Here is a 24777-nt window from a genome sequence, read left to right on the forward strand (position 1 = left end):
ACATATTTTACATATTTCCTTCTGTGATGAAGCTTTTCTGTTGTCGTCTGTGTAAACTGTGAATTTCCACTCAGCTGTAGAGAACCGATGATAAACACCAGCAGAGAATCAGAATAATAATAATAATGTGACTGATGCAGATTAAGTTTTTTCAGATGATTCAGAGGTTTAAACAGAACAGACGACTGCAGTGATATAAAATGCTAAATGCTAATCAATGCTAAATGCTACTGAACTCAGATATTTGTCAGTGGTGGAAAGTAACTAAGCACATTTACTCAACTACTGGACTTCTGTACAGTTTTGAGATACTTGAACTTGACTTGAGTATTTCCACTTGATGCTACTTTATACTTCCACTCCACTACATTTATTTGACAGCTTTAGTTACTTCAATATTTTATATGTAAAACATGTGATCAGTTTGTTATAAATGCATTATCATAGATTAGACTATTCAACAATACAACATTAAAATGCTTCTTACATGTACACATCAATTAATCACTTTCAATATTCAATTCATGTATACTGTATATATACATGTATGTAAATATGACACTTTAAATTGGGCCATTTTACTTTTGATACTTCAAGTACATTTTACTGCTAATACAGAACTTTTACTTGTAATGGAGTATTTTTACATCGTTGTATTGGTACTTTTACTGCACTAAAGGATCTGAGTACTTCTTCCACCACTTGATATACAGTCTGTAAGACACTCACACAGTTACAGGATTAAACACCAGTTTATTTATTTAAGTTGCTTCAAATAAAGACTCAAACACAAGTTCCCGACACGGCTGCTAATAAACGTTAAAAACATTGAGGCGGCTGAAATCACATGAATTATAACGTTTATATCCAAATATTTCAGCAACTATTGGATGTATTGTTGTGAAACTTGGTTCACACGTTCATGTTCTCCAGAGGATGAATCCGTCTGACTCCTCTAGCGCCACCATGAGGTTGATTTTTGTTGTTTTGTAGATTTTCATGAAATTTACATCAAATATTCGAGATCCTGAGAGAACCTGGATGTAGACTCGTATTCTGCTTTAAATAATTCTCTTAGTAAGTTTTTATTATGTATTTATTCTTTTATTCTTATTTATTTCCATTAGTCATAGTTTTTGTATTTTTGATTTGATTGATGTATTTTATTTTCAAAATTTAAAAATAACATTTATTACTTGTTTAAATTTCAATCTTAAGTTTGATTTTTAAACATTTACATTTTTTATTGAAAAAATAATTGTATTACTTTTGAATTTCAAATACTATCACCATTTTATTAATCTTTTTTATTTTTGTTTTATATGATTTTTCCCATTTGCATCATAATGTTTGTCATTTGTGCTAAAAAAAATATATATATATTTAAACCATTATTCAGTTATCAAAATAGTTGTTTATTGTTGCATGTTATCATCCTCTCACCTCATTTCCCTCCAGAAATAAGTAGAAATAAAGATATTAAGTTATTAAGCAGATAACTTTTACATAAACTGATTAATCTATGAAGTGTTTTAGCTCTAGTATAGTAGTGGATCATTTATGTTTCTCTACATTCTAATAACTTGTAATCTGTATTTTTAGTCAGGCAGGAATTAAATTCTCTTGAAGCTCCAAAAACATCTGCTGCTGCTAATTTACATATTACCTGGTATTGATACTCCATGTATGAGCTTGTTTTTCCACTGACACTGAATGCAGCTCACACACAGGTGAGGTGGCCCCGCCCCTCTTTTCCACCTGTTTACACCTGTTGAGACAGGTGGTTATCAGCCTGACAGGGACACAAACACATGAAGAGAGGAAGCAGGTAGAGCACACCTGTCCAACATTCACCTGATGCTGGTTTGTTATTTTTGGCTTCATTCAGACTTAAATCTGTATGTGTGTCGGAGTTCACCTGTTTTCAGGTGGAATGTAGTTTGACCAGGTGTTGTTTTGGATTAACGAGTGTCCCTGTTAACTGGTGACGATCAGCCGAGTGTGTCGAGTCATGACGGCCGCTGTCGGTGTCTCGTAAAGGCCTTAATTTAACTTTAAACGTTCAGGTAGATTCATCTGAAAACTCTGTAAATGAAAAGGAAAGTTTTCACCTTTCTTAAAGTTACTTTTGATTCACATTTCAAGATTCACTTTTCTCCTCAGCAGTTTCAGTTTTTCATGTCTGTGTGGAAAGAAGTACTGAGATACTTTACTGCAGTAAAAGTACCAATACAGCAATATACAAATACTCCATTACAAGTAAAAGTCCTGCATGAAGAATCCTACTACAGTAAAAGTAGTAGAAAGAAGCTAACGGCGGCGTTCACCTGTGCTCTGGTCGGCAGTATGATGATGGCGGAGGCGGCGACCTCAGATCTGTTCTCAGAGCAGGAGCTCACCTGCTCCATCTGTCTGGACCTGTTCAGTGAACCTGTCTCAACCCCCTGCGGACACAACTTCTGCCAGGTAACATTCACACTCACAACACCTGAGGCCCGGTTCACACAGAGCCGGGTCCATGATGAAGGTCTGTCCTGAAGGCTTCAGACCGACACTCATCAGTTCAGGCAGAACTGTAGTCACTGAAATACCAGGATTACATTTCTATCCAGTGTTTTCTACCTGACCATGCGGAGAAGCTTTGAACCAGCAAACAGGCCGTCATGAAACTAAAACTGTCTGTTTCTGTCTGTCATTAACTTTTTCAAGAAGTTTCCTGGAAAATAAATATGTAATCTGGTGCTAATTTCAGTGGAAACAGAGACAGTTATTTGAGTTTATAAGCAGTTGCTGATTTCAAGTTTCCTTGAAAGAAATTCTTAATTTAAATAAAACATAGTTGAACTTCTAACTATGAAAACATTTTAAAAATTTTGATCAAGTACTCTAGTAGTAGTAGTAGTACTTTAGTATTTCTAAAATCTTATCTACGACACCAGTTGTTAATATGAGAGTGACAGAATTGACGTTAGCATTGAGAAAATAATGTTAGCATTTAAAAAAGTCATGTTAGCATTAAGAAAAGTAATTTTATCATTAGAAAGTAACTTTACCATAAAAAAAGTTACATTAACATTAAAAAAAGTAATGTTGGCATTTTAAAAAGTCATGTTAGCATTAAGAAAAGTAATGTTAGCATTAAAAAGTTATGTTAGGATTTTTTTTAAGTTATACTAGCATTAAAAGAGTAAGGTTTGCATTAAAAAATGTATAAAAAAAACCCAAAACAATCACAGTAGGAAGAGTTTGAACTTCTGTCACTGGACGTTGTTAATATGTTAATATCAGATTATCTGAACGTTACAGATTTAGTCAAATGTGTCTTAAGATGCATCACGATTTATGTTTATTCTGTTTCCACCTGAATGTTCAGCAGCTTTAAAATGAAATAGTTTCATTGTAGACTGTGATGCAAGAGAGTAAAACATGTTTATTTTTAAGATAAATCAGCTGACATCATTGTATGAACCTTCTTCTTCTTCTCTTGTTTGGTTCCAGGCGTGTATCGGAGGTTACTGGGCGTCCAGCCCGGTCTGCACCTGTCCGCTGTGTAAGCGTCAGTTTGATGAGCGACCTCGGCTCAGCGTCAACAGAGTCTTCTCCCTCATCGCAGACAAATACAAAGTAGCCCGTTATGGCGCTGCCGGGTTACCGGTGCCGGTCGGGAATGGGATGCCGACGGGCGCCATGGTGACGGACAAGGAGGGAGGCAGCACCAACCCGTTCCTGACGGGGGCAGCGTCAGGTGAGGAGGTGGTGTGGTGTGACGTGTGTACAGGTGTCAAACAGCCGGCCATCAGCTCCTGTCTCACCTGCACTGCCTCATACTGCGCCGAGCATGTGCGGCCGCATCACAGCACGCCATTCTATGCCAAACACCCTCTGATGGACCCTCAGGAGGCCCTCAGGGGCCGCACCTGTGCCATACACCACCGTCTGCTGGAGGTGAGGGGAATTACATGAATTACATCTTCTTCTTCTTCTTCTTATTATTATTATTATCACATTATTATTGTTTGTGATGATCGATGGATCAATATTGTTCAGTTTATTTTAAAGAGGAAACAAATCTTTATGGTTAACGTGATATAAAAATACAATTCCAGTCACTCATAAGGATGATTTAAAAAAACAAACATATATATAAATATAGGATAATAAATCATAAAAATACACCAACAGGTATCAGCTGACTCGCCCTCCTCAACTGAACCAGACAAGAAAATAACTGAAACACTTTTGGGAGTAATAAAAGTGATATTAATAAACAGCCGCTGTTACTGATGGTTAAAATATCATCTGGAACAATGCGTTTATCTAAATATTCTATTACTGTAGAGATTAAAAATCTCTTTTTCAAGGGAGACGTGGCCTAGACAGGCAGCAGCATGAATAAAAACACAAAAAGCAAAGTGAACTCACCAGGTAAATTAAAAACATTGACATCTTAAGGAATCTGCCTCTAATTCTTTCATTTTGGATTTAAAGGCATTTAACGAGTTAAGTCATTGAGTTTCAAGTCATTCTGTAACGTATTCCATACTGAGGGTGCAGAATACACAAATGCCCTTTTTCCAATTTCCGTACAGGCATTTGGGACTGAAAGCATAAAGAAGTCCTGCAAATATAAAGAGTACTGTCCGGCACTTCTGTGCGTGATAAAAACACACATAGGTATTACAGGAGTAGACCAAGGAATTGCCTTATATATAAAGGTGTATCATTGTAAGAGCCTACGGGTGACCAGATCAGGCCATCCTACCCCTGATTATAACTCACAGTGGTGAGTCAAAGCTTTACAATTGGTAATGAACCTCAAGTAAGCGAGTTGTGTCAACCATATGAAGACACTGAGCTGGGGTACGCATATATAAAAGATCACCATAGTCCAACACAAGTAAAAAAAAAAAGGAAGCAACAATTCGCTTTTTTACATTAAAAGAAATACACAACTTATTTTGAAATTTAAAAAATCCAGTTTTAGCCTCAGCTTCTTCACCAGTTACTGCACATATGGTATTTATAAGAGTTAACAACCTCTATTTCACTTCCCTCAAGAGTGACCACTCAAGGGATATTTTGTGGCCTATTCCTACAGCTGGTAAATAACATAAGTTTGGTCTTATCTGCATTAAGGAGTTTCAGTTGAAGTAGGACATTTTGGACAACAATAAAAGCATTTTGCAAGTATTCAGTGGCCTGTATAAGAGTTGATGCACAGTAGTATATAACAGTGTCATCAGCATATAAAATTAGCAACTGACATGTTTTGACCCGGATTTTTTAAATTCTGTCCAGAGTTCAGCTGTGCTTTGAACTGAATGCTAATGTTAGCATTGAGCTAATGTTAATGTAATATTTAGTGTTTCAGCATGTTTATACAGAAACATTAGCATGTTAACGTGGTAACATGAATATTTAATATACAGTTTATTGTGTATAATGTTTGTTAATTTGATGTCATGTTATTTTAGAACACTAACATTAGCATGTTAGCATTCTATAAAATTAGAGCAGAAACAGTCAATTAATCAACCAATCAATCCACAGACAGAATTAATCTACTATTTTTGATAACTGATTAATCATTTAACTCACTTATTTGAGCAGAAATGTCAGACTTTTGCTGCTTTTCTCTGTTTTATATCATCATAAACTGAATATCTTTTAGGTTTTGGACTGTTGGTTGGACAAAAGTCAACATTTGAAAAAGCCACTTTGAGTTCTGGCAAAATGTAACAGGCAGTTTTCACTATTGTTTGATACTGTAATGACAAATAAATTAATTGAGAAAATAATGTGAAGGCTGCTAATGGTACCTGCCCAGCCCATGGATGTAGAACCACATGTGGACACAGGAAAAGCACCGGGCTTTGACATTGCGGCCAAACCTGATGCTACCAAAATTCTCCCAAAGACTTACATTGTGAAAGAGACATCTTTAAATTTTGACTGTCACAACCCGCATGAAATGACTCATTTCACCATCATAATTTGATCCATTTGGTCTGATTACATTTAGAAAGTCTAGAAAAGCCGCACGATTGAATCGTTTTATTCCCATTCAAGTTAGCCGGAGGGCTAAAGCGGAAGTAACCGACTCGGCTGGTGAAAGTCACTAGTTCGCTCGCTCTATGGGCCCCACAGATGCAGACGCAATGCAGAAGAAGTTGAACTTTTTTGGCTTTTTTGGCTTTTTTGGTTGAACGGGGCTCCACCTCCGACACTGTTAACAGTTCTCTTTCTACATTCATGTCGCTAACAGGAGCTAACTGGCTAAATCTAGAAGCTAGCATTTGTTGAGCTTGCTAGCTTGAAATACAACTTGATATTAAAATAAAAGTGTAATTATGATAGAAAACATATCGATAAATGAAATAAAAATGATATCTGGTAAAAGCTGAGTTGAGTTTGAATAATTTCTTTCAATAGTTTCAGAAATTATTGGTTAATTTAAATTTTACACAGTTTATTATTTGTTTTATAATGTCTTTTTTCATTTATTTAATATTGAACACTTCCATAGAAATGTCTGCAGTCAGACAAATATCAGTTTTGTTGGCATTCAGATGACACCAATCACACTTTAACATGCTGATGACCTGCTGATGTGTTTACCTGCCCAGGTATACTGTCGAACATGTCAGCGCTGTATCTGCGCCATCTGTGTCCTGGAGGAACATCGAACTCACAAGACCGTGTCCGTCCAGACCGAGAGACAAGGGAAACAGGTAGAGGACAGAAATATCTTCTGCATCAACACATCCTGAAGTGTTTCCTCCTCGTATACAAACAATCCAGAAACCTTTGTCTATGTCTCACCCCGTAGTTCTAGCCAACCAGAGCCTCACTATAGCGGAAGATTTTAAACACCTCACATCTGAAGAGCATATTCAAAGACCACTGAAAAAGCTGAATAAGAAACTACATGTTGACAGTCAGATCAGGTCTCTAATACATATCTTCATGCCGTACTGTCTTCCAGTTTGGTCTCTCACTACCTCAGAACTTATTGAACCAATAGCTCGACTCTACAATAGAGCTCATAAACTTCATCTTAAAATTCCTCCTCGGACACATCATTGTGTAGTGTTTTCATAATCTGAATCATTAAATATTCATAATTAGACAGTACTTAGCAGTATGAATTTGTACTATCAACTATATTATCACCTTCTTTACTTTGTTCTATTTAGCCAAGACTTCATTTCATAAGACCTAAGAATAACCAGAGCTGTTATAAACATGAACTGAAACCCAGACCTGCATTTAATAATAACTTATAGCTTTAACCTTTAAGATCATTTTTCTCTAAATACACTAAAATTTGAAATAAAATCCCATCACATTAGAAATTCTCACTCCTTTTTTACAAATTAAACATTTACACAGATATTTCCTCCCTCTGATCTAAAATTGTGACCACTAACGTTTCAATAACCTTCTTAACCTTATGCATCTTATTCTTCCCTTTGAATTATGTATCTGTCATTTAAAATTTGTTTACTTTTGTTATTTTTTTGTCTGTATGTTGTATTCTTGTATTGATTAAAAAAAATTGAATTAAATTAATTAAAAAATGAAATGAACAAACTAGACTCTGTGTCACCTGTGTGTTCAGAAACAGGTAGCGAGGACGGAGCAGGAGATCCTGAACCGCATCAAGGAGAAAGAGATTCATGTGACGGAGCTAAAGAGGAAACTGCAGGGAGTCAAGGTCGGACATCTTGTTCTTTTTGAAAACATTAGTGAAGAGAGTGAACCTCCCAGACAATCTTCTGTCCATACACCTGGAGCTAGAGTGCCTTGCTCACGGGCAAAGTAACAGCTGACAGTCAGAGGTGGAAGAAGTACTCAGATCCTTTACTGCAGTAAAAGTACCAATACAGCAATGTAAAAAAACTGCATTACAAGTAAAAGTCCTGCATGAAAAATCTTCCCACAATAAAAGTACATAAGTATTATGAGCTTGATGTAGTTCAAGTATTGCAGTAAAAGTACATAAGTATTATGAGCTTGATGTAGTTAAAGTATTGCAGTAAAAGTACATAAGTATTATGAGCTTGATGTAGTTAAAGTATTGCAGTAAAAGTAGTGGTTTGGTCCCTCTGACTGATATATTATTATATATGACATCATTAGATTATTAATAGTGAAGCATCAGTGTTAGAGCAGCATGTTACTGTTGTAGCTGCTGGAGGTGGAGCTAGTTTACACTACTTTATATACAGTTAGCTAGTTTAGTCCAGTGGTTCCCAACCTAGGGGTCGGGCCCCTCCAAAGGGTCAGCAGATAAATCTGAGGGGTGGTGAGATGATTAATGGGAGAGGAAAGAAGAAAAAACAAAGTTCTGATACACAAATCTGTTTTCAGTTTTTGGACTTTTTCTCTAATCTTTGATTTTTGCTGAAATATTGGATCATTTGAACATTTATTGAAATGAAAGCATGTGAGAAGTTTAGAGGGAAAAATCACTATTTGGTGGAGCTGTTAACAACTCATAGACATGTGAAATGTGACCCCGACTACACACTGCTTTTTGTAAGACGTCAAGACAACAAGATACAGTGATTTGTTGTTTTACAAGACAAGCAGACTAATAACAGGAAAATCCCAGAATAACATGAAAAAGTTCTTGATATAATTTGAAAAGTTTCTCGTTATTACAGGGAACTTTTTTTAGTTAATGAGATAATTATCATAATTCATTATTATAATAATATATATGGTTTGTCATTATCCCTGTGTGGTACATAGCTGTAATTGTACAATCTTGTATGAATTAAAGTAATATTTTAGTGAAAATGGCGTCTTTTGTGTCAGAACTACGCAGATGGGGAACGAGGCGAGGTCGAACACCTGCTGGACGAGCTGTCGAGCTCGCTGGACAGGATCCGCTCTCAGGTGGTGGGTGGGATCGAGAACCAGCTGGACGCCGTGATGTCGAAGGGGGAGGGGCTGGTGAGCCGTCTGGAGGTGGAGTTAAGCCAGCTGATGGACAGGAGGGCCACGCTGGAGGTCCAGGCCATCAGTCAGGATCACATCGGCTTCCTGCAGGTGAGCGGGACATCTGTCAAACACACCATGCTGGGCGGAGTTAAATACATCAACACAAAGTATGAGACACTAAAATACGTTTGTCTCAGACTGTTTCCACAACATCTTTAGCAGGGAAGTCAATGAGAAACCTCCAATCAGAAAGCTTCCGAGGTCTTTATTGGAGGGTAAAGTTGTGTGTCGTCAGCATATAAATTATATGAGATAGAAAGATGAGAATCTATCTATCTATCTCTCTATCTATCTATCTATCTATCTATCTATCTATCTCTCTCTAGTAAATAAAAGTAGAGTTTGATCAGGATCAGTTCACTTTTGTATTTTGGTTCAATTCTGGATCAATTCAGCATCTGTGGTAGTTGTTGTGGTGAGTTTTGTTCCTGATTTCTCTCTTATTTTATGGCTCTGCTGAGACTCATGGGTAATGTAGTCCACAGTCCAAACTGAGGGAACAAACATGATTTTTTCCCCTTTGTCTTGTGTCCTCTCTCCTCTGCAGAGTTTCGAGGAGGCCACAGCTCCTCTGGCTGAAGATCAGCAGGACGAGGTGGATGAGGACTCGAGTTTCTCGCTCCACTTCCAGCTGGGGGACGTGAAGAGCGCTCTGACTGAGGTGAAGGAGAAGATGGACGACATCAGGATGGGAGAGGTCCGCTCCAGAGGCTCCAGAAGCTCCAGAGGATCCTGTGAGTTACACTCTGACAATGTTTAAGACTGATTTCCGTGATAAATACGGGTCATGAGGTTTTGGACCCCCTGATGAGCCCCCCTCTGTTCCCTGTTCTAGTCTCGTCCGGCGAGGTGATGCTGGCTGCTGAGAGCATGCTCAGTCTGAGAGCAAGCAACGCCAATTTGAGGAAGAGCCATTGGTCTCTGAGAGGTGAGAGATGCCCATTATGATCGAATTACATGTTTAAAGAGTTTAATTCAGTGTTGCTGCAGCATTGATGTGGTTTCCTGTCCCCCTTTTCAGATCTGAAGAAGCACAAACCGGTCTCAGGTATGTTTGTGTCTTTTAAACTGTAAGCAGTGCTGGAAAGTACATTTACTGAAGTACTGTACTTAAGTACAATTGTGAGGTAAAAAAGGATGAAAGTCAAGATATCGTTATTTTTATTCCACACATTCTTCTTCGTCAAAATATGACACCTGCATTACCCACAATGCATTGCAAATTAATGGATATTTGGTGTTATTTTTGACAATTAAAAAAAGTATTTTTTGGCCTGGCAGCCCACCAGGCCTGTACTATTATAGAGGAAACACCGACTCCACTATATTTATTTGACAGCTTTAGTTACTTTTCAGATGAAGATTTGACACAATGGATAATATAACAAGCTTTTAAAATACAACACATTGTTAAAGATGAAACCAGTGGTTTCCAACCTTTTTTTGTCTTTTGACGTCTTACAAAAAGCAGTGTGTAGTCGGGGTCACATTTCACATGTCTATGAGTTGTTAACAGCTCCACCAAATAGTGATTTTTCCCTCTAAACTTCTCACATGCTTTCATTTCAATAAATGTTCAAATGATCCAATATTTCAGCAAAAATCAAAGATTAGAGAAAAAGTCCAAAAACTGAAAACAGATTTGTGTATCAGAACTTTGTTTTTTCTTCTTTCCTCTCCCATTAATCATCTCACCACCCCTCAGATTTATCTGCTGACCCTTTGGAGGGGCCCGACCCCTAGGTTGGGAACCACTGGACTAAACTAGCTAACTGTATATAAAGTAGTGTAAACTAGCTCCACCTCCAGCAGCTACAACAGTAACATGCTGCTCTAACACTGATGCTTCACTATTAATAATCTAATGATGTCATATATAATAATATATCAGTCAGAGGGACCAAACCACTACTTTTACTGCAATACTTTTACTACATCAAGCTCATAATACTTATGTACTTTTACTGCAATACTTGAACTACATCAAGCTCATAATACTTATGTACTTTTACTGCAATACTTGAACTACATCAAGCTCATAATACTTATGTACTTTTACTGCAATACTTTAACTACATCAAGCTCATAATACTTATGTACTTTTACTGCAATACTTTAACTACTAAATACTTTTACTGTAGTAGGATTTTTCATGCAGGACTTTTACTCGTAATGGAGTATTTTTAAATTGCTGCTTTGGTACTTGGTTACTGCAGTAATGGATCTCAGTACTTCTTCCACCACTGACTGTAAATGCTCTGATTCATGGCGTCATTATGATGTTTGTCACAGTAAAATCTGTTTGTTTTGTTTCAGGACACAAGAAAGCTCGAGTCTACATGGGTGAATAACACACACTACAATATTTTTTATTTATTATCTTTTTATTCTAATTAAAGCTGCAAGCAGCGTTGAATGGGCCCTCGCGCCTACGCACACGTCGGGCCGTGGGACAATCAAAGGGCTTCTGTGACGGGCATGTAGATGTTTTCAGACCCGGCTGTTTTCAGTGCCAGAAGGAGATAAACATCACTTCCTTTGTCCACTATTTTGCCTGCTGCTGGGGCTGCTTTGCTGGAATTTCGTAGGGGGCGCTATTCAGCCAGTTTGCATCACTGATGGAATATTGTCATGTAGACGTGTTCAGGCTGGGACTCTTATCAAACATGTAAAGTTTGGTGCAGACTGGAGCATTTACAATAAAGTTATAGCAACTTCCTCTGTCATGGCGAAACATCAAATCTCAACGGTGTGAGGATGAGAGTTTTCTGCAGGGTGAGACATGTCTGTCTCGCTCACACCTGAGTCATCAAAATCATGCAAGTTTTGGGCCCATTCACTTGAATTTCAATTAGTAAATAGAAAACTCTTGATGAGTTTGTGTGTAAAACAAATTAATTTCCTAATTTTCATCAAGTCTATTTTTGGAAAAAATGGAGTGAGGGTGACAGTTTAGTGATAAAGTGCTGCAGAAAAATAAAATCAAAACTAAAATTTGTAGCTCTGTACTGCAGTTTTTCCTTTTTTAGGGCCCGAGCACCTAGCGGTTCACTCACACTCTCCATTCAAATATATGAGTATCAGTTACTTATTGTCTCTACACACCTGACAGTACACATGTCAATCACACTTTGACCAGCTCATGTGGGTTAAAAGTCTTTACTTTTCTAAAAATAGACTTGATGAAAATTAGGAAATTAATTTGTTTTACACACAAACTCATCAAGAGTTTTGTTTACTAATTGAAATTCAAGTGAATGGACCCAAAACTTGCATAATTTTGATGACACAGGTGTGAGCGAGACAGACATGTCTCACCCTGCAGGAAACTCTCATCCTCACACCGTTGAGATTTAATATAATAAGTGGACAAAGGAAGTGATGTTTATCTCTTTCTTGCACTGTCTGAAAACAGCCGGGTCTGAAGACATCTACATGCCTGTGACAGAAGCCCTTCGACTGCGCCACAGCCCGACGTGCGCGGTGGCGCGAGGGCCCGTTCAACGCTGCTTGCATCTTTAATTATTATTATTATTATTATTATTATTATTATTATTATTATTAAGTACAACTAAGTAAACTAAAGATTGTCTTTGGAAGCTCACTTCTGCCACAAAAAAGATAAAAAGATTCAATAAAAAAGTTTGTCCATATATTTACTTCCTAAGTCATTATGAAATCGTAATTTTGATGTATTATGTAAAAAGTTTGACTCAGTTTCTCATAATTTAGAACTAAAATATATTTTTGAATTTAAATAATTTATATACCTTTAAAAGTTATAAGCAAAAAGTCTTAACTGTGAATTTAAATGTTGTGATAATATTACAAAATATTACATAAGAAATGAACTGTGGTTTTAGCTGAATGCTAATGTTAGCAGGCGCCTTTCCTGTGGCACCACTCTCAGGACAAACGTCATACTTTTACCCCAGTGTTGGTAAAGATCTGTTATCATCCATCAGCAGTTTATCGTTCTTGAGTGTGATGATCATTTCAGACTCAGGGGGGCGTTAGAGTGACAGTCTTTGTATGTCCTTGTTGTTTCCAGAGGATGTGACATTGAACCCAGTGACGGCGTATCCGTTCCTGATCCTCTCTGAGGACAGGAAGCAGGTGAAGCGAGGAGAGAAGCTGCAGTTCTACAGAAACAGTCAGCATCGATTCGACGTTTGGTCCTGCGTCATCGCCAAAGAGGGATTCAGCTCAGGACGCCACTACTGGGAGGTCAGACGCCACACAGCTGAACCAGACTTCAGTGTAAAATATACATTTTTTGCTTGACATCAGCGGCTCTGTTTCTGTCCACCTGTACAGGTGTGTGTCGGGGAGAATAAAGACTGGAAGCTGGGTGTGGTCCGGGAGTCGGCTCAGAAGAAAGGTCTGTTCGACATGAGTCCCTCTAACGGATACTACGCCATCTGGTGGAGCGGCAGCCAGCTGCGAGCGCTCACCTCTCCACCGCTCACCAAGGTCCACTCACACTCTATTACTTTATTATTAGTAACTTTATCACCGGGTTTCCTGTAGTTCACTTCTTTATCAGCTTTTTAAAATTTAGATAATATGACACTATGGATTCTTGATGCAGCTCACTTCTGCCAGGAGAAAAACAAAAAGATAAAAAGTATGATTAAAGAAATAAAAATACTTCAAAACTACATTGAAATTTGAATTATTATAAATTTTTACTTCCTAAGTCATTATCAGATAGTTATTTTGATGTTTCATTTACAAATGTTGACTTAATAAGTAAACATTTTGATTTCGACAATTTTGAGGTAAAATGTTGTCATTTTGAATTGAAAGTTAATTATTTATATACTTTTAAAAGTTTTAAGTATATATTTAAATACTTTTTTCATAATATTAAATAAAAACTTAATTGAATTAAAAAGTCATGATTTTGATGTAAAAAATTATGTTTTATTTTGTATCTTTATAATTCTGAACTAAAAGGAAATGATTGACTTCTAAAGTGAAGTTTTGACCCGTGTGAAGGATTTAGTGGCATCTAGCGGTGAGGTTGCAGATTGCAACCAACTGAATTAATCAAAATCTTATTTTTGAATTAAAAGGTCATGATTTTGACATAAAAATTATGCTTTACTTACAACATCTTTACACTTTTGAATAAATGGGGAAAAAAATTCTGATTTCATAGGTAATTTCTGACTTCTCTTATTTTTGACCTAAAAATTGAAATTATGAGTTGTTGTGTCTAATATTTTTTAAAATTTAAGCTATAATTTTGACCTAAGAAGTAAAAAATTTGACACAACAGTCATACTTTAGAATTTAAAAGTAATAATTATTACAATAATAATTATATTATTATAATTATATATTATGATTATAATTATAATAATTATTACAATAATAATTATATTATTATATTATATATTATGGTTATAATTATAATTATTATTGTAATTATTATAATTATAATTACAATTATAATTATATTATTATTAATAAGTAAAGTGTAATTTCATAATTTCTAATTAAATAATAATTTTGATGCAAAAATTATATGTATGACGTGGTATCTTACAGTATTTTAAATGAAATGAAATCATTGTGTCTCAAAGTTATCTCATTTTTAAATTATAAATATATAAATCATAATTATAAATTGAAATCATATTTTTAATCTAAATTAATAATTATTACTTTGTCTGATATTTCAAAAATAACAGTCATGAAAAAAAGTTGTAATTTTGACATACAATTTATATGTATGACTTTATATCTTATAATTTTGAATTAAAAGGAAAAAATAATTTCTAAAGTAAATTTAAAAAGTATATTCATATGATTCATTCATTCACAACTTGGACTTTAATTTTTTTCCTTTTCCAGGCAGACATGATCTTTCATAATTAATAAAATATAACGGAACCTGTTTTTATTGGATTGTTTTCCTGCAAACATCACTGATGTAAACAAACCTTAAACAGCATCAGAAAACCTTGCTGCACCTCTTTACGTCTCGTTTTAACTACGTTTCTCTGTGTGTCGTCCGCACAGGTGAAACATCCCCCGAAGCTGCGTCAGGTGGGCGTGTTCCTAGACATGGACGAGGGTCAGGTGTCGTTTTATAATGTGAAGTCGGGCTCAGAGATCTACAGCTTCACCGGATCCTCTGAGTTCACCGAGAGGATGTTCCCCCTGTTGGGCACCGGGGACAAAGAGGTGCCGCTGGTCCTCATGACCTCACAGCATCACCTGGCCTGAGGGGCGGGGCAAAGACTGAGGGGCTCACCTGAGGGAAGAGGGGGAGCACTGGGACATGTTAGAGGACGTTTATGATCTGTGTTGACGTGATGTTCACACATTTAACACAAGTGGAAACATACAGCAGCCACCGTGATGAAAAAATATGTCCTCAGTTTGTTGATATACAAAAATCAATTAACAAAATGATTTTCGCGTTAAAACAAGATATTTTTCTTGTCATGTCAACACATCCTGTCATAACGAATGATGTCTTCTTTTAATGAGATTTGTGGATTTTTTTGTTACAAAGGTTTTGTGACATAAAATAAATTGATATGGTGTTATAACATGAAAAGTTTCTTGTCAAAACATTTGTAAATATGATAATGAAAAATATATATATAACATGAAAAATATCAAGTTGTAACATGAGAAGCATTTGTTAAAAAAAGAATATTTTTCTGTTATAACAAGAAATTTTTAATGATTGAAACCTTTATTCAAAAAAGTGAGAAAAGTAAAAGTTTCATGTATTACATAATAAATCACAAAACTGCCACCAAAAGTTAAAAACAACAAAAAGGAGCAGATGATAACAAGAATAAAGATATTAATTAAAACAAAACATACTTTTTTATTCTGTCGTTATAGAAGCGATACACTGCAGGTTTGTTCTGGTAAATGTTAGCATTAGCATTAGCATGTTCACACTAAACTACAGACCAGATGTACACCTGTCTCTGGACTCTGTGATGTCACTCACAGGTTCATAAGCATAAGATGGATGTTTTGAAGTCTGAACTTTTTTTTTGAGATTTTTTGGAGGCAGCAACCAACGTGGCTGAATGTTACCAACCTGTCAATCAAGCAAATGTGCCTCTAAATACATCTCTTCACCAACACTGAACTTATGTAAAAAAAAAAAATGTACTGACTTTGTTTACATTTGTAGAGAGAAGTTGGCTTTGGTATGGAAGCCCATTACTGCTGTGAAAAAAAGATGAAATGTTAGGAATGATGAAAAAAAAAGATAATACTTTAAGTCAAAACATGAATTTACTAAGTCAAAAATGATATATTACTTCAAAGTTAAGGTCTCAAGTAAAAATCATGAGAGACTCCATTTAGATTAGTCATATTTATGACATTAAGTAAAACAATCACATAGTATGATGTACTTTTGATGGTTTTGCCTTAATATATCAATTCATCTCAAAGCCCAAATTATGGCTGTCTATGTCAAAATTATGAGACAACTCAAATTTGAGATATTAAGTGAAATGTATGACATGAGTCAATATTTTGAGATAGTATCTCATAAATAAAGCCAAAATAAGTCAAAATCATGACATATTAAGAAAAACAATGAGATGGTATAATGTACGGTCTTATTGTTTTGACTTTCTATACAAAATTTATCTTAAAGCCCAAATTCTCACTTTTTAAGTCCAAATTTTGAGATAGTAAAACAAAATCATGACATCATAATTAAAAATGTGCACTTCCTAAGTCACAAATAGGGGACACAAAGTCAAACATTTGATTTAAATTTATGAGTTAGTTTGTAAAATTTGTAGTTAAAATGTTGATTTGCTGTCTCGTAACTATGGTTTATAAAAGTTATTTTCTTCTTCTTCTGGCACAAATAGGCTTCCATACAAAGACGAAGATATTCGATGGTTAAAACAAAAGAAAGGCTCGGCTGCACACCTGAAGTTGAATTGTAGGATAATAAATATTGAACATTAAGTCCAGCTGATTGTCAGCTTCATCTTTCTGCTCGTTCTGGATCCAGATGTTGTTTTGCTGTCCGCCTGTTGTTGCTGCAGCAGTTTGTGACTCGACTTTAATTATTATCTTTTATTAATTTAATGACTGACTCCTAATTTTTGACCTGTTTTTTTTATAATGGTCAACTTTTCATTAATTGCAAGTTGAGTATTTGTTAATTGATGTTCAGCTTTTTGTGATTAGATATGGACGTTTATTAATTGATGGTTGAATTGTTATTTGAAGAGTTTTAATCATTAGATGTGATGATTTATTGCTGCAGTCTGACTCAGAAAAAGCTTCCATATGGAAGACAGTAAACTGAATATTCTGGGTTTTGGACTGTTTGTCGCACAAAACCAGCAAACTGAAGACTTCCTGGTCTTTAGAAAGTTGTGATTTTATAGACAAAATGTTTAATCAATCAGCAGATCAATCGATAATGACATGGATCATTAGCTGCAGCCTTGGTTTTGTTAAAGGACTAACTCGGTTTAGATTAAACAAAGGAGATATTGAGGTTTTTTTTTATTGATCAGCTAAATTAACTCTCCTCCTTTCAGAAAGTGAACAAGTATATTTCCTATAATGTGAAACTATTCCTTTAAGAGTTTAGATATTTTACATAAAGATCTGCAGCATGAGAAGAAAATGTAAGATGAAAATAACAATAACTAATATAACTAATAACTAATCCTGTTGAGTTTAAATAAAGTCTGAAAAGACGCAGTGACTCTGTGAGTTCAGGTTCTGTGTTTCTTCACTGTCTGTAAGTCATGTGACTTCTTGTAAAGCTGCAGTTCTGCAGTTTCTTCATCTCCAACTGCAACTTAATGTTTAACTTTCATTGAGGCTTGTAAATGGATCCTGTGAAAGAGAAAATGTGTCAAAGAGTAGATGATAATGTTGGTGAGTAACACCATAGTTATAAACATACATCTGATATTATCTAGTCTACTGATAATATGAATCATAATGATGAATGTTCATTTATTAACAAATAAAGATAAAACCATGAACAGGGACAAACGCTGCTCTTCATTTCATATCACGCAGACATCAAACCATCAAACCATCAACCTTTAGTGGGGTGATGTCATCTTCCATCAGTCATCGACCGCTGAGCCTCTACCGCCATAACACCGTGATTTAACCCCTTCAGTCCATCGTTGGGGTGGATTAAATGATTCTACTGGCTTTTTACTCACAAAGCTTTTATTGCACTTACAGCAACACAACAACTGTAGTTAGTTGTCGTCAAGTCCGCCTGGTTCACTGTCTCTCTTCTGCTAGACACACACACACACACACACACACACACACACACACACACACACACACATAAACACACACACACACACACACACACACACATATAAACACACACACACACACACATACACACACACACACACACATGCACACATAAACACACATACACACACACACACACGGAGCACTCAGCCTGAAACAGGGAGAAACCATAAATAACTGTGTCTATTGTTCTACTACGGGGGGATTTCCACAAGAGACTTTTTGGGAACACTTTCTCTTTTGACATCATGTGACTGTGAAGCAGCCAATAAGAGAGGAGAGGAGTGGACAGCAGCAGACTTAATTCCTCTGAACAGGAAGAAACTGAACACATCATGGTCAGAGAGGAATATCTGCTCCTCAAATTTAACTTCAGGTAAGATTCACTCATTTAGTTCAGCAGCACAACTGAGAGGATTTCTACCAGTTTCTTGTTAAAAAATGTATTTTTTTTAAAATGATGAATCATAAACTATCACCTCCATTGTATTGGGTGAAATTTCAGAGAGAGAAATATGCCACAGAAGACAACATTTTAATTTTTATTTGATTTATTTATTTGTAATTTGGTGACGAGACCTTTGAATTAATTTGTGGGGAAAGATGTTCACCTCTGTGAAGCTGTGTGACGACCACAACCCAAATATATAAACTACATGTGCTTTCTATATTAATGCTGTGTAGTACTACTACACTTCAGCTAGGGGTAAAGTATTTGCATTTTTACTACAAAGAGCAATAAACTGTACTGCTAAACTGTATTATTGATGCGAGTAGATTAAAAAAATACGCAGATTAAAAATAACTAAAAATAAATACGCCTGTGATACAAAACCCAGGGCTAAACCCTCGTTAAGATTGTTGCTGTGAGAACGACTCAGATGAGCTCGTTAACATTTTTACCAACTCAGATCTTCTCTTGTCTGTGTTTCGCTGGTTGCACAGTCAGATGACTCAGTTTAGAGAGACTCCGGCAGCTTTGATGGACTCAACTTAACTACTGAAGGAGATGGGCTCCGGCCTAATTTAACTTCTGTGTTTATGGGACATATTGATAAAATCCTGGACAGAACTTTAACATAGTTCTACACTTTTACTGTCTTTATCTGCTCACAAGTTTACAGCAGCACTACAGTCTTATCAGCAGTGTTCTATACATACAGGAACACGCCCAAAAATACAGTCTTATCTGGTTTTAGCTGCGCCTATATGCTCTCCTTCACTCTCAGTGTGATCCGTCCAGGAGCTGACAGCATAATGAGCTGCAGTCTTAGTAAATCAGACACTGAATGCAGCCACAAGCTCACAGACAACCTCTGCTCCCATCTTCACAACGCCTTTCTTAGTACATCTGTGTTATACTTGTGTTGAGGAGAGAGACAGACAAAGACTACATGCATGATGGAGCCCTGGCTGGCGTCGGAAGGGGATAAGGGTCAGGTTATGTTGGAAACAACCAGTCCTCTGGATGAACCTCCAGATCTGTGGCTTGATCATGTGACTCCAGAACGACACATACAGGCACCTCTGACAATTTCCATTATTTTCATTTATAAATCATTGAGTGTTTGGATCAGCAATTTCATTTTGATCAATCAAACAACTGATGGACACAGCATTATCTCAGTAGTGAAATGAGGTTTATTGGATTAACAGAAAATCTGCAATATGCATCAAAACATAATTAGACAGGTGCATAAATTCGGGCACTCCAACAGAAAAATCACATCAATATTTAGTCGAGCCTCCTTTTGCAAAAATAACGACCTGTAGACGCTTCCTATGGCCTCTAATGAGTGTCTGGATTCTGGATGAAGGTATTTTGGACCATTCCTCCTTACAAAACATCTCCAGTTCACTGAGGTTTGATGGTTGCTGAGCATGGACGGCTAATCATCCCACAGATTTCCAATGATATTCAGGTCTGGGGACTGGGATGGCCATCCCAGAACATTGTACTGGTTCCTCTTCATGAATGCCTGAGTAGATTTTGAGCAGTGTTTTGGGTCGTTGTCTTGTTGAAATATCCAGCCCTGACGTAACTTCAACTTTGTGACTGACTGTGGAATCCATGCGACCCTCAACTTTAACAAGATTCCCAGTACCGGCACTGGCCACACAGCCCCACAGCATGATGGAACCTCCACACTTGCTACCTCCTGTGGGTAGCAAGTGTTTTTCTTGGAATGCTGTGTTCTTTCGCCGCCATGCATAACGCTCCGTGTTATGACCAAATAAGTCAATCTTTGTTTTCAGGTCATTTGAGAGTTGTTTTGAGGCCTCATGTTGCTACTCTTCAGAGGAGAGTCAAAGAGAAGAACAACTTGCAATTGGCCACCTTAAACACCTTTTCTCATGATTTGATGCACCTGGCTATGAAGTTCAAGGCTTAATGATCTCACCAAACCAATTTTGTGATCCAGTTAATCAGTTCTAAGTAGTTACAGATGTTCAAATCAACACAATGACAAAGGTGCCCAATTTTTTGCACAGCCTATTTTTCACATCTGATTTGATTTCATACAATTTAGTATTGCTACACTAAAAATCTTTGTCTGGTAAATACCCTAGTACTCAGCTTTTATTAGAAAATGAATGGCATGACATTGTGATCATTATTATGCAGCCTCAGAGGGGTGCCGAAACTTTTTCATACCACTGTAGCAGCGTTTTCTAATCTGGCGTCTCTATCAGCAGTCATCAGCAGGACGACATCATCTGTCTGTGTTTTATAAACTGTCACACATCACTCTTAAACAATAATGATGTTTTGTCGGTGGTCAATGTTTTACTTCCTTAAAGTTAGGCCACCTTCGTCTGTTGTTTTTCAGGCCTTGTGACCTTTGTGCATCATCATGTCAGCAGAGGATCAGCTGTACGAGCTCATCATTTCCTGGTTGGATCAGCGAGAAGATTTTAGTCGTCACCTGAGAGAATTAGCAAATGATCTTGAGTCTGTTAATGAGAAATGCAACGCTGGCCGTATGGCGGGAAACAGTGTTACAGTACTGGGTGGGATAACGATGATAGGGGCAGGTGTTGCCACCTTTTTAAGTGCAGGAGCAGCAGCTCCCCTCCTCGGACTTGCAGGAGCGTACACGGCAGTCGGGTCAACTGTGACTTTAACATCAAAACTAATTGAGTGGTGGTTAGAAAGAGGCACACTGGAAAAAGCAAAGAAGGTTTCTGAGGACAATAAAAAGCTTGGAGAGAAAATCCAAAGACGCATCAAAGAGCAGATAGGAGAAATCAGGAACAGCTCAGATATATGTGCGACAGATAATGATGTCATAGAGTGCATCCTTCGGGCCATTGCAAAACGAAATGGAATACCATGGATGGAGGTTATAGGGGTAGCAAAAAATTTGGCGCCTTACATCCAAAGCCTGATGATAAGCATAGGTGTGATACAGGCGAGTCAGGGCGGCTTCAACCTGGAAACCTTCATCAGGGATCAGGCTGCAGGGTTCGCCAGACAGACAACTATAGATGCCCTGATAGTAGCTGGGAAAGGCGCAGTACAGGTAAGTTACCAAAGACAACGCCAACGGAAGCTTTTTGGTGTTGTCTGATCATTGATAATTGATCATTTTGTAAGAATATAAATTGTTACCCTGTTGAAACTGGATCAGAGGAACCAGCTTCACATCTTGATATTGGGCTGAAGAATACACCACCTCAACACCTCAGATGACTTTTAGCATTAAGTCAAACTGTAAATGATTTTTTAGAAAAGTCTTGTTATTTTTTCCAGGTTGGGGGAGGAATCTTCACTGTGGCACTGACACTCCCGAATACCATCGACAACTACAAGAGGGCCATTGAAAATAACAATGTAACTGGACCGAGTGAAGAACTGAAGAAAGCAGCTGATGAGCTGAAGAGGTCGACTCAAAATTTCAGAGAAGCGCTGAATGAAATTGAGTAAGTCTTTCTCCCCTCTGACATGTTGAACATAAAATGCACAGATTGTTATGATCATGACTTGAAGGACACATATTCTTACACCACTAGAGCAGCTTTGCATGATTCATAGTTTAAAAAAAACTCCTTATTTATCTTCTACTGGCCCTTTCCTGCCTGTTTCAGACAGAGGCTGAACTGAGGGGCTGCATAAAGGACCAGTACAAGATAAATAAAGAGTCTTTTTTTAACTATAAATCATGCAAAGCTGCTCTAGTGGAGTCAAAATAAGAATTTAGAGCTGGAAATGAGCATAATAGGTCGTCTTTAACATCCAACCACAGAACAGGATATAAAGTACAGTAAATCACTAAAAACAGAATATGCCCCCTTTAAAGGGTTCATAATTAATGTGTACACACTAATATTCATAGTACAGTATATTGTTTTTTGCAGTTAATATACAAGAAATCAATATACTAGGGATGCAAATTTTAAGCAATGTCTTTTATTGATATTCAGCCACATTAATGTTTAAAGATCCCCTCCAGACATGTTTTAAGATGTATGTAAAATACTCTACTTAATGATAATTAATCATTTGTGTCTGACAAAAAAAAAAAAGCTCAATCACGTTGTTAAAAATCCTTAAAATGACATCTGTTTTTTCTCCCATTGGCTTTTGTGATGTCACAAATCCTGCTCATAGGTCCACCCCTTAAAAATGCATTTTCAGTTGGCTCAGAGAAACTTTCCACTTTCAGCAGATGAATGTGAAAACAAACTCTGCACAAACATCATTCAAGAAGCAAAACACATTTTTGAGTGGAGGGGGACTTTAACATCCTGCATCATAACAGATATAAATAACTAAAGACAAACAGCTGCTTATTTCCTCATCTTGCAAACAGACAACAACACGATCATCACATTAACAGCTTCAGGAATGACATGTGAGGTTCCACAAGGTTCTATTGTTGGTCCTTTATATTTTTAATTTGTATACTAACAGTAACACACAGGTCCCCTAAAAAAACACCATTATAGGTTGACACCACCTTCAGTTGAGTTTATGTGACTAAATCTACCTTTTTGGCCACTTTTGGAGGAAATCAACAAGCTGTAAACACATCTGACATATTCTCCTATAAAGTATCTGTGGCTAACATGTTAGCAACCAGCTGCCAGCAGACAGAGCAACATGATCATCAACATGTTTCCTTTGTCTGTTACACTCACTAGATTCACTGAATCACTGAATCCTAAAGACTCATTTCTCTTAATTTGTTTGATTCTTGCAGGAAGAAGATGAGAGAGATGCGGCGCTCAAGAGGGTGGTTTTAATCCTCATAAACGGGTCCCAATATATTTTCTTTTTTGTAACACTGCCTTTGTTTTCAACAACTCATAATGTGGAAGACTTGTAATATCAACAGAAAAGACATGAAAAAGGAGAAAAGTAAAGGAAAAAAACATGTTAAATAGGAAAACAGACGTAGATTTGTTATTATATACATTTATGCCCATATACATGTGAAAGTATAGCTACACTTCATTTACGTACACATATATTTACTCAGCGGTGATACATTTCCTCAAGTACTGTACTTCAGTACAATATTGAACTTTATATTTAAATTTTCTGTTTGTTTGGTTGCAGCTGTACTTACTTTTCAGATTAAAATTTGACATTAAATAAGAAAAGCTTTTAAATTTCACTGAATTATTTAAGATTAAACCAGCAGTTCCCAAACGTCACATAACTCAGTGTGTCATCATGTCTCTCTAGTTTCTCTAAACTTTGTTTCAAATAAATAAACCCAAAGAAGTAAAACTCCAATATTTCACAGAAACATAAATATGAGAGAAACATTTTGGAAAACTAATCCAAATTTTTGTGTCAGAACTTTTTCTTCTTTCCTTCACAAATAATCATCTGACATTGGTTCAGATTTATCTGGTGACTCTTATAAAGTCCTGAAGATCAAATAACAACAATAAATTGCTGTTTATGCACCAATTCATCATTAATAATGTACTTTATTAAATGTATTTAATATAGTCACAGCCTGATTTGCAAAACTACTTTTACTTTAAATACTGCAAGTTAATTTTCCTGCTTATACTTATATACTTTTACATAAACAGGACTTTTACTTGTAATGGAGTAATTTTATATTGTGATATTTCTACTCTTACTGAAGTAAAGGATCTGAGTACTTCGTACCGTATTTACTGTTATTTTACCGACAGAAAAACAGGAAATTACAGCGCGGCACAGACAAAGAACCTTTTTCTTCATACATAAGACAAGTTTATTTGTACAGCACATTCCAACAACAAGGTGATTCAAAGTGCTTTACATAAAAAATGTTGTAGTGTTTAGTACTTGTAGCGGTAATATTAGTAATAAATGTTTATGCAACTAAAGTGGACTTGTTTGTGTTTTCTTGTGCATTTCAGTCACTTAACCTTAAAAGACCTAAACCCTTGCAAAATTATAATTAAGATTAATAACAATCATAATTCTAATAGATCTCTCTTGTGTGTCCAACAAGGAGG

General features: G+C 36.4%; 2 protein-coding genes across 4 annotated transcripts; both read left to right on the forward strand.

Moving 5' to 3' along the window:
* The first annotated feature begins 1747 nt into the window (after positions 1-1747).
* LOC137168144 (E3 ubiquitin-protein ligase TRIM39) lies at positions 1748-17731 on the forward strand. Of its 3 annotated transcripts, none has more exons than XM_067570640.1 (13): positions 1748-1828; positions 2346-2466; positions 3499-3945; positions 6627-6731; positions 7622-7717; positions 8824-9057; positions 9557-9743; positions 9845-9937; positions 10031-10057; positions 11326-11352; positions 13061-13236; positions 13327-13482; positions 15040-17731. In XM_067570640.1, the coding sequence occupies exons 1-13, from the start codon at positions 1812-1814 to the stop codon at positions 15244-15246; spliced, it is 1893 nt and encodes a 630-aa protein (XP_067426741.1). In that variant the 5' UTR covers positions 1748-1811; the 3' UTR covers positions 15247-17731. The 3 variants fall into 3 exon arrangements, with proteins under 3 accessions (XP_067426741.1, XP_067426742.1, XP_067426740.1); XM_067570641.1 differs by having other exon boundaries at positions 1768-1863; XM_067570639.1 differs by lacking the exon at positions 1748-1828 and having other exon boundaries at positions 2089-2466.
* Positions 17732-18596: 865 nt separating this feature from the next.
* LOC137168269 (uncharacterized) lies at positions 18597-24662 on the forward strand. Its single transcript, XM_067570791.1, has 4 exons — positions 18597-18688; positions 21144-21836; positions 22067-22236; positions 23517-24662. The coding sequence occupies exons 2-4, from the start codon at positions 21168-21170 to the stop codon at positions 23557-23559; spliced, it is 882 nt and encodes a 293-aa protein (XP_067426892.1). The 5' UTR covers positions 18597-18688; positions 21144-21167; the 3' UTR covers positions 23560-24662.
* The last annotated feature ends 115 nt before the right edge of the window (positions 24663-24777 follow it).

Source organism: Thunnus thynnus, chromosome 17 (genome assembly GCF_963924715.1).
Source record: "Thunnus thynnus chromosome 17, fThuThy2.1, whole genome shotgun sequence".
NCBI lineage: Eukaryota > Metazoa > Chordata > Actinopteri > Scombriformes > Scombridae > Thunnus > Thunnus thynnus.

Bases quoted from the DNA above. Each gene is read 5' to 3' on its own strand.
- LOC137168269 (XM_067570791.1), top strand. From the start codon at position 21,168: ATGTCAGCAGAGGATCAGCTGTACGAGCTCATCATTTCCTGGTTGGAT. The intron at 21,837-22,066 runs GTAAGTTACCAA...TATTTTTTCCAG, and splicing joins CTGGGAAAGGCGCAGTACAG to GTTGGGGGAGGAATCTTCAC. The intron at 22,237-23,516 runs GTAAGTCTTTCT...TGATTCTTGCAG, and splicing joins GAAGCGCTGAATGAAATTGA to GAAGAAGATGAGAGAGATGC.
- LOC137168144 (XM_067570639.1), top strand. From the start codon at position 2,092: ATGAAAAGGAAAGTTTTCACCTTTCTTAAAGTTACTTTTGATTCACAT. The intron at 6,732-7,621 runs GTAGAGGACAGA...CTGTGTGTTCAG, and splicing joins CCGAGAGACAAGGGAAACAG to AAACAGGTAGCGAGGACGGA. The intron at 9,744-9,844 runs GTGAGTTACACT...TCCCTGTTCTAG, and splicing joins CAGAAGCTCCAGAGGATCCT to TCTCGTCCGGCGAGGTGATG.